Source organism: Piliocolobus tephrosceles, chromosome 12 (genome assembly GCF_002776525.5).
Source record: "Piliocolobus tephrosceles isolate RC106 chromosome 12, ASM277652v3, whole genome shotgun sequence".
NCBI classification, from domain to species: Eukaryota; Metazoa; Chordata; class Mammalia; order Primates; family Cercopithecidae; genus Piliocolobus; species Piliocolobus tephrosceles.
Genome location: NC_045445.1, coordinates 10867654 through 10878227, shown reverse-complemented (window position 1 = coordinate 10878227; position 10574 = coordinate 10867654). Strand labels below are relative to the sequence as shown.

The 10574-nt window shown below is 44.3% G+C and overlaps 1 protein-coding gene across 1 annotated transcript in view; it reads right to left on the bottom strand.

Moving 5' to 3' along the window:
* Positions 1 to 1838: 1838 nt before the first annotated feature.
* The window catches only part of LOC111536356 (sperm protein associated with the nucleus on the X chromosome N2), a 9470-nt gene continuing 734 nt past the window's right edge, over positions 1839 to 10574 (bottom strand). The window contains exon 2 of the mRNA XM_023202695.1: positions 1839 to 2342. Coding sequence (XP_023058463.1) covers positions 1917 to 2342 — 426 coding nt within the window. The 3' untranslated portion in view covers positions 1839 to 1916. The remainder of the gene's footprint in view (positions 2343 to 10574) is intronic.

The following is a 10574-nucleotide window of genomic DNA, read 5'->3' as shown; positions in this document are numbered from 1 at the left end:
TTATAGTTATACAGAATTAAATATTATTCAGACTTAAAGAAAAGAGATCTTGGCATTTGCCACAATATGGATAAACAAGCATAAAGATCTAATGTACAGGGGGACTAAAGCTGATGAAATTGCATCATGAATTTTTGCTAAATAAGTAGATTTTAGCTGCTATTGTCACACACTTAAAAACTAAGAAGAGAGGTATGCTAATCTGCTTCACCATAGTAACCATTTTACTTTATGTATCCCATAATATCATGTTATAAGCCTCAAATATACACGATAAAATTTCTTTAAAATAGAAATAAAAAATCCATCACACTTCTATACACTAACATTGAACATGTGGAAATCAAAATTAAACACATGATACTATTTGCAGTCACTTGAAAGAAAATGTAACACTAAGGTATAAATTAAACAAAACATGGACCAGAAGGTGGGTACAAAAATATCAAAATATCTTTCTAAAATTTACAAAATACAAAAATGTGCCTGATATATTCATTTACAAGGGAAGAACAGATTATATATAAATAGATGCATCTTAAAAACAGGCCTGAGTGAAACATTAAATACTGACAATGGCTACATAAATTGAAAACAAATGTCCACAAACAATAAAAAAAACATATATTGACATTCATACAGAGAAAAGGGTACACATCAAATGCATTACAATGATTGCCAATGTAGACAAGAGAAATAAAACTGGATCATGCAAATAAAGGAGAGTGAATGAGTAAACAAACAGGAGAGGGTCTTGAGCAATTAATTCAAAGAATATAACTCAGCCCTCTACATTGATGCCAAATCACTTTATTGTATTCCCTTCAATAAAAACAGTATTTTTTTCAAGGGAAGAATTCTTAATCATTGACATTCTATAGAAATGCTGGTGTATGGAAGTGGTAATAAAAATACCAACTTTTACTTGTATCATTATATTCAAATTCTCTGTAGACTATGCTTTCATTTATTGCCTGCAGTAGACAATGGCCACTAGTTTCTTAACAAGGAAATGCCCTAGTATTGGGACCATGGCCTCCAAATACCATTATTTTGGTGTGTGTGACATGCTGTCTTACTTTATGTAGGGTGAGGTTTTTGGTCTTTATGAGGGGCTTCAGTTGCTCACAGTATTGGTTGAGTTGCAACCCAAACCACTATGAGGTATGTGGCCTAGAGATGGTGATTTTGATGTCTTCATTTTGGAAAGAGTGTCACTGTCACCTACATACAATACAGATCTTTGTATTTTATTTTATTTATTTATTTTTGGAGACAGAGTCTTGCTCTGTCCCCTAGGCTGTAGTGCAGTGGCCAGATCTCAGCTCACTGCAACTTCCGCCTCCTGGGTTCAAGTGATCCCCCTGCCTCAGCCTCCTGAGTAGCTGGGATTACAGGCACCTGCCACCACACCCAGCTAATTTTTGTATTTTTCTTTTTTTTTAGTAGAGACTGGGGTTTGCCATGTTGGACAGGCTAGTCTTGAACTCCTGACCTCAGGTGATCATCTGCCTTGGCCTCTCAAATTGCTGGAATTATAGGCATGAGCCACCATGCCCAGCCAATACAGATCTTTTTAAATGTCCTTCTATACATTCACATGCTCCAAACGCCAAGTCCTTTTCTTCCTCTCCTGTTAGATAAAATTTTAAGAAGAAAATTTGTCTCTAGGTATAAGTCCTCCCCCAGGCCTTATTTACAATATCTGGCTAACTGTCAACCTGTGGGTCTGTCTGCCAACACTACAGGATGTCATATCCTTCCCTTCTCAAATGCCTACGTCTTCCCTTCCCTTCCTCCCCACCATCAGAAAACAGGCAGAGATATACACAGTCATCAGCTCCTCAAACTTGATTTTATTGTAATCATTGCCATTGGTGGTGAGGATTTGTCCAATTTGGTTTCTCCACGTTTGACTAGTTCTCCTCTCTCTCCTGTGAAGATCCTTCAGATAAGTCTGGGTCTTCATCCTCCTGTGAAGATATTTCAGATGAGAATAGGTCTTCGTCCTCTTGTAAAGATACTTCAAATGAGTATAGTTCTTCATACTCCTGTGAAGATCCTTCAGATGAGTATAGGTCTTCATCCTCCTGTGAAGATATTTCAGATGAGTATAGGTCTTCGTCCTCCTGTGAAGATAATTCAGATGAGTCTAGGTGTTCGTCCTCTTCCTCTTGGACTGGATTGATGGAGTTCTCTTGGGACTGGTCATTCTCCTGTTGATTTGAATTTATTTTCTTACCCTTCCTGTAGTAATACACTATTATTGTTAGATATTCTACTGTTTTTGCCTTTTGAAAGCTCTGTTTGGGGGCTAAGAGTCTGTTTGGTGCCTCCTGCATCTGGTAAGAAAACAGGGAAAGACCAGAAAGACATTATTTTGGGTGAATAGGATAAAGACTGGATAGCAAGGAGGGCTTTATGAGAAGGAATGCACATTGAGGAAGGGGTTTCTGCCAGAGTAGAACAAGGTGGAATCACAGGGTAGGGATCTATGGGGAAGAAGAAGAGGAGCATGGGTAGGGTCATCTGTGTTACTCCAAACTGCACCATTTTGTAAGCTCTTTGCTATTTTGCAGACCTTGGTCAAAGTGAAACATTCCATGGGGGTTCAGGCCATGAGAAACATCCTGCCTAACCATCTGACCACAAGACAGACAAAGGCCCAACTAAAGAAACATCCCTATCATATCTTGCTTGGCAAAGTTCTAAGGAACACCACAATGATATTCCACTGGAAAAAGGGCCAAACCATCTGATCATAAGACATCTTATTAATATCCTGCTGGGCAGCATCCCATACTGCCCAGCTCCCTCCCACCCATACCTGTAAGGACCCCAGCCTGTAAACATTGGTGGGCACTGGCATTAAGCTTGTCCTCTACTTCCACAGGTGTCTAAAATATTCCTGTGTTGCTGTTTGAGCTGCCCCCTCTCTGTGTGTCTTTCTTTCATCCTCGCCTTCCCTTCAAAACCTATCATTTTGGTGCCAAAACCTGGAATGGTGATTGGGTTCTAATGGGTAAGTTTTCTGTTGCAACCTGGAAAGCAGCAAGCAGCACAAACTAGACCAGGGCCTGCTTCCAGATCCCGAGTGTACTCCCTGTTCCCAGTTCCATTCCCCTTATTCTCTAGTCTTCTCCAGCCCTGGGATAACCTTCAGATATTGATCAAACAATCCACCTTATTTTTCATTTCTTTCCCTTTCCAGGCAGCTGCAACAAGGATCACCCCCATTGCTGGACATCACGTCCTACACTGGGCTTCAATTATTGGGTGAGTCTCCCTCTTCCTCCTTTCCAGATTCCTCACTATTTCTGCCTGTTCTCTAAAATATTCCAGTGCTGGGTGAGAGGTCTCCACAGTCACCAGGTGACTGCAGCCTACATTCTTAGGGTACACCCTCAGAACGTTTGCCACTCTGGCCGCTCCAGCCTATTGGGAGCATGAATAGTTATGCGGCTGCCCCGACTCTCTAGGTCCCTTCTCCCAGGAGGAATCGAGTACTCACTTTCCTCTGGGGTATTCACTTCTCTCTGGAGTACTCGCTTCCCGCTGGGGTATTCACTGCCTTCCAGGGTACTCACTTTCCTCAGTTTCCTCAGGGGTATTCACTCCCATCCAGAGTATTCACTCCCCTCTTCCAAAGAAACAAAACATTCAACCTCCAAATTTAACATAATCTAAAAAACTTTCTTCAACACAAAGGTAAATACTCTAAGTGCTTTGCTTATCTCCTTTCATGCCTCACTCTCTCTCTCTGCCAATCTTGTTCACCTTTTCAAATCTTCCTCCTCAAGGAGACACCCCCCCAAAATGCCTCCTCCTACAGACAAGGCTTCCTCCTCTGAATTTCAACCTGGCCAACACACCCATTCTTCAGCCTCCTGCCCACCACCATTCCCTCCACCTTCTCCTTCGGATCTGGCTCCTCCACTCTTACTGTAGCCCTCCATCCCCCTTCCTTCTCCACCTCAAACCAGGTCTCATGCCCAACCCCTTATCTCCAGAAACCAGGTACATGTCCAAAGGTCTTCCAAAGTCCTTCCCTTGCAGGAGGTCACGAGGGTTGAAGGCATAATCTGAATTCAAGTTCCCTTCTCTCTAGCTGACTTTTCCCATAGTGAAAAGAGACTTGGCTCCTTTTCAATGGATCCTACCTCTTTCCACAAGGAATTTCTGTACTTCTCTAAATCTTATGGCCTTACCTGCCATGACATATATGTCATCTTCTCCTCTACCCTCACCTTGGAGGACAGGGAACACATCTTTATTGGCACTCAGGCCCATGAGAACACCCTCCACCAACAAGATGCTTCTCATAACCCAATAGGAACCCTAGCTGTCCCCAGAACTGACCCCAATTGGAATTTTCAGGCAACTTCCGTAGACAGAAAGAAACCAGGCCATATGATATCATGCCTTGTAGCTGGCATAAATAAAGCTGCCCCTGCTCCTTTCATCTCCCACCTTTCAAAGGTCACAACTAAATATACCACCTTAAGCCCTAATAACAATAAGGGGAAAATCGACCTCCATTTACACTTTATCTCCCAGTCAGCCCCAGACATTTGAAAAAAAACTTTAAAAACTGGAGGATGGCCCTCAAACCTCCCAAAGAGACTTAATCAAAGTGGCCTTTAAGGTCTTTAAGAATAGAGAGGAGGAACTAAAAACCCCAAACCTAAAAAAGGACCAGGCTAAATACCAAATGCTGATAGTTGCCACTCAACAGGGTTCCCAAGGCATACAGAATTCCTCGACTTGGCAACAGTCAACTCCAGGAGCCTGTTGTAAGTGTGTCCAACATGGACACTGGGAAAAAGCCTGGCCTAATCCCAGGACATGCTGGAAACCTTGACCCATCTGTGGTATCAAGTAACACTGGAAGTCAGACTGTGCTCAGTGAAACTCTTCATCCTGCTTCACCACCTTTACCTGAAGTCTGATGGGGCCTGGAGTCCACCGCCCGCACTGCCATCACCACCACAGAACCCAGGGTAATGCTATCAGTCTCTGGTAAACCCATATCTTTCCTATTGGATACTCAATAGGACAACTAGTTACTCAGTTTTACCAGAATATTCTGAACCCTTTTTCAGTTCTTCGATCTCTATTGTGAGAATCAATGGAATCCTCCCTAGATGAAAACAGACTGATCCTTTATTTTATTTATTTATTTATTTTTGAGATGGTGTCTTGCTCTGTTACCCAGGCTGGAGTGCAGTGGCACGATCTCCACTCACTGCAAGCTCTGCCTCCCAGGTTCACGCCATTCTCCTGCCTCAGCCTCCCAAGTAGCTGGGACTACAGGCGCCCGCCACCATGCCTGGTTAATTTTTTTTTTTTTTTTCTTTAGTAGAGATGGGGTTTCACCGTGTTAGCTAGAATGGACTCGATCTCCTGACATCATGATCTGCCCACCTCGGCCTCCCAAAGTGCTGGGATTACAGGCGTGAGCCACCGCGCCCAGCCCCCAGACTGGTCCTTTATTATACAACCTATTCAATACCCACCTTCACCCACTGTTTCCTGGTTATCCCTCGGTCCTCTACACCTATCTTGGGGTGGGACATATTAAGTCAATTCCAGGTCTCCATGCAATGTGGCTCCTACAATTCTACCCCTTTTATTTTACTCTGACACCCAAATGCTTCCCTCTCCCCCTACTCATCGTCATTATCCACCCTGTTACCTTCTGTTAATTCTAAAGTTTGGAATGTTTCTAAACCCACAATAGCCACACATCACATCCATTTAAAATAACCCTTCAAAACCCCTCCATTTTTCTTCATCAGTCTTAACATATCCTTAATCCAGCCTTGCTCAGGGGCCTAAAACCTATTATCTGTAAATTTTACAAGCTCAAATTCTCAAGCCTGTCAACTCTCCCGACAACACCCCTATTCTGGCTTTCCAAAAGACAGACAGGACTTACCCCGTTGTCCGGGATCTCTAAGTTGTTAAACAGGCAGTGGTACCAATCCACCTAGTGGTCCTCAACCAATATACTCTACCATATTCCCCCATCTACCACACAATCCTCTGTATTGGAACTAAAAGATGACTCTTTCACTATTCCCTTAAATCCGGCTTACTAAAGTCTTTTTGCTTTAACTTGGTCAAATCCTAATACTCACAGGTCCTGTACTCTTACAGGACTTACACATGGACTTACACATAGACTGTACTCTTAGAGGGGTTCCAGGATAGGCCCCACCTGTTCAGATGGGCCCTCATCAAGGACCTAGCTGAACTTCCCCTTGCTCCTAGTACCCTCCTCCAATATGTCAAGGACCTCCTTCTCTGTAGCCCGTTCCTTAACCTGTCCATTCAACACACCACTCAGGTTTTAAACTTCCTTCATAATCGAGTATATTGGGCCTAACCCACAAAATCTCAGGTAGCCCAAACCAAAGTTACTTACCTTGGATTTGTCCTAACCCCTAATTCTCCAGCCATCCCAACCCAATGAAAGGAGCTAATTTGTGACATGCCACTTACCCACAGAAAAAAAGTACCTCCCCTCCTTCTTGGGCCTTGTGGGATACCTCTGGCTGTGAATTCCCAACTTTGACTTGCTGGCCAAGCCACTCTACGTGGCCTCACATGGGCCCATCCTAAAACCCCTAAACCCAGCTTGCCCCAACAAATCCCACTTAAAAACTAAAAAATGCCCTTTTAATTGCCCTGGCACTGCCCAATCCCAAGCCCTGTACTTTGTATATATATTCCAACCAAGGCCTTGCTCTTGGACTACTCTGCCAAACATATGGCGACGCCCCACGAGCCACTGCACATCTCTCAAAACAACTGGACTCTGTCATCCAAGGCTGGTCACGCTGACTAAAAATCTCGGGTGTGGCCACATCGCTGGCCTTAGAGGCACGGAAACTCCCTCCCTACCAACACATTACTATTGCATCTTCCCATTACCTACAGGACCTCATAAACCATCAATTTCTTCTATCCCTCCCACCATCCCACTTTCAGCAGGTACACGCTTTATTCATAGGTAACCGTCTAATCACCTTCCAGAGATATAAAACTCAACTCAGTCATCCTCCTCCATGTGAAGACTTCCGACTCTAAGCTCTCTCTCTCCTGTCTGGACCTCTTAGACTCCCTCTCCTCCCCCTTCTAGCACATTTCAGATGCCCATTTGCAGGGAACACACACACGGTTAATTAATGGAAGCTCTTTTAGGCAGCCATGTCCAGCAGCTGACTATGTCATCATTGCTGAAAATAAACTCCTAGAATCCAATGCTCTCCCACCCCATGCTGCCTCTCAACAGGCAAAGCTAGTTGCCCTAACCAGGGCCCTCACCCTAGCAAAGGCAAAGAGGGTCAACATTTACACCAATTCCAAATACGCATACCATGAACTACACTCTCATGCCTTAATCTGGCAGGAACAGGGTTTCCTAACTGCAAAAGGAACCCCCATAAGAAATGGCAAACTTATACATAAACTGCTGGGGGTGGATAAACTACCTCTGATGGCCACCATTATCCATTGCAAGGGACATCAGAAGGCTACAGATGCCATAACCGAGAATTCTGCAGCCTGGCAGGCAGCCCTTAAAACCCCATTGTTATTGCTCATTTTCCCCAGCATACACCCTATATATACCCAGCAGGAACAAATCCCAATTGCCTGGGCTGGCATCATTCAGGAAAAAATGGTTCGACCTCAGTGATAAAGTGTCTTGCCCAAGTTTTAAAAACTATCTGTACTTTTATATGTGCACAACCATTTCCATGCTGGTTACCGCCCCTACTCCAGCTTTTAAAAACTTATATACATTCTTCCACCATAGCGGCCCATTTCAAAGATATTACTAAGGCATCTTCCCTTTGCACTCGAACTTCCCCTCAGGAAGCTATCAAACCACCTCCTTTCCAACACGCAAGGCCTGAGGACACTTACCAGGGCAGGACTAGCAAATCAACATCACTCACATGCTCCCCATAAAATGATTCCTCTACCTTCTGACAATAGTAGATACATTCTCTGGATGGATAAAAGCTTTTCCTACCACCACCAAAAGGCACACACCATCGCTTCTATTCTCTCCACCCATATTATCCACCGGTTTAAACTCCCCTCTTGCATCCAGTCAGACAGTGGGCCAGTTTGTTTCACAGTTTAACCAACAGCTGGTAAAGGCTCTAAACATTAAATGGGCTTTGTACATTCCTTACCACTCCCAATCTTCAGGAAAAATTGTATAAAAAACAACAACTAACCAAACTCTTTCTAAAGGTTAAAATGGCCTGGACTTCACTTCTCCCGCTGTTCCTCATGCGTTTATGAGTCATTTCCCAAAAGCTCCTCAGCCTACGCCCATTTAAACTCATGTACAAATGCCCATTTATCCTCCAGAATCTCCCTGTATTTTCTCCCCCTTCTATATGGAATACTTGGCCGGCGTTACACCTCACCCAACATCTAATAAGACAGTATGCAAATGCTTACTGACCCAGCCTAAACGTCCGTCCTGAAAACACTCCTCCCCGTCCCTATAACCGGGGGACTGGGTCTGAATCACAGATTCCTCCTCCTCCCCTCTCCAGCCTAAGTGGATGAGTCCTCCCCAGGTTATCCTAACTTCTCTGACTGGGGCAAAGCTAACATCCTTTCCACATTGAATGCACCATTGCAAACTAAAAAGAGCACCAGATCCACATGTAGAAATTTGTTCCCCCCCAAATTATTCTCCTTCCCTCACAGGACCAACCTCACTGTACTTAACAAGAATTCCAGAAATTGCCAATCCAGAATACCTTAGTCCATAACACTCTCCATCTCCAATTTCCAATATTTTATCTCCTACTTTATTTCAGACCTTTCCTGGTTTCCCTTCTCCATGTCCCTGAATAGTCCTACCAATTTCTCACACTAATCCAGGAGGTATGACTGCAGGGCACCTTCCAAAATTTCACTCCTACTCAAATCTCCTCTTTCTCCTTTTGTCCTCTTTGTCTGTGGGATATTCTAAGTCCCCACCCCGAACATCTAACATTTGAGCCCCCTTCATCAGCCTCACACATTGCCTCTTAAATCAGTCACACTCTCCTCTTGCTTCCAACTGTTAAATTTGTTTGTCCACAGAAATCCAGTAGTTCACAGCCCTTCCTGTCAACCTGGCCACATAAACCTGGTCCAAAATAAACCTGCATCTCACCTACTTAACCAATTCATTCCCAAACCTGTTTATAATATTGCTCGGCTAAATACTTTTCCCCCAATCCATCAAATCTGCCCACACAGTCACACACAGGGCTGTCACCCTCCTACGCTTCACAGCCTCTTAACTAAACATGATACAAGTCGGATTCCATAAAACACCTCTTACCAACCCCTCCCCTCTCCTCCGGAGCCGCTCTTCATGTATCCAACCCAAGGGCACTCCCTGGAAAACATGCACAAACAATTCCCTCAACTGCAACCTGTATCCTTCTGCCCTGTCTGGACCACAGTGGCTAATAGTTACAAAAACCCACTTCCCCCTCTCTCTCCAAAACCAAACAGCCTTCACCTCCTCCCCCACCACCATTTCCTATCAGGCCCTCAGACAGGCTACCCTTGCTGGCAGCTATTCAACTTGGAAAAATATAAAAGTTAAAACAAAGGGTTTGTGCAGAATTCAACCCCCACCTTCTCATGGCTTGCTACCATAACCTACAACTTTTGTCTGTCCCCCACCAGCATCTTCTTCCTTTATGGCACAAACTCTTATCTTTGTCTACTGGCCAATTGGTCAGGAACATGCACCCTGGTGTTTCAGTCTAGACATTAACATTTTGCCTAACAAGCAGACCATCCAGGTTCCTTTAGTAGCTTCTGTCTCATCTTCCTCCACACACACTAAGCAGGCTCTACATCTCATTCTAGTGTTAAAAGAACTAACCATCTCTGCTGCACTCAGCACTGGGATAGCAGGTGGCCCCTTTCTTAGGGCCCTTAATCTTCCTCCTCCTAATACTACAATTGGCCCATGTATACTCACCTTCATATCCTGTTTTATCTCCCGAAGGCTAAACTCCCCTGTCCAGGCAGCCACCCAGCAACACATGGATACCATTCTTCTCCTCTGCTAAGTCCAGTACCAGTGCCTCCAGGAAAACAACTCTGAAGTCCAACACCCACTGCTGCAAAACCCAGACTCTGATTACAGCTCCCCAATTCAGCAGGAAGCAGCCAGATAATCAACAACGCCCCTCTTCCCTTTATACTAAAGTAGAAGGCAAGAATGCGAGTCCAAACCACCATTTAGTAAGCCCCCTGCTATTTTGCAGACCTTGGTCAAAGTGAAACATTCCATGGGCGTTCGGGCCGGGAGAAAAATCTTGCCTAATCATCGTAACACAAGGTGGACAAAGGCCCAACTAAAGAAACTTTCCTATCGTATCTTGCTGGGCAAAGTTCCAAGAAACACCACAATGACATCCCACTGGAAAAAGGGCCAAACAGCCTGATCATAAAACCATCTTATCAATATCCCGCCAGGCAGGAAGCCATACTGCCCAGGCCCCTCCCACCCATACCTACAAGCACCCCAGCCGGTA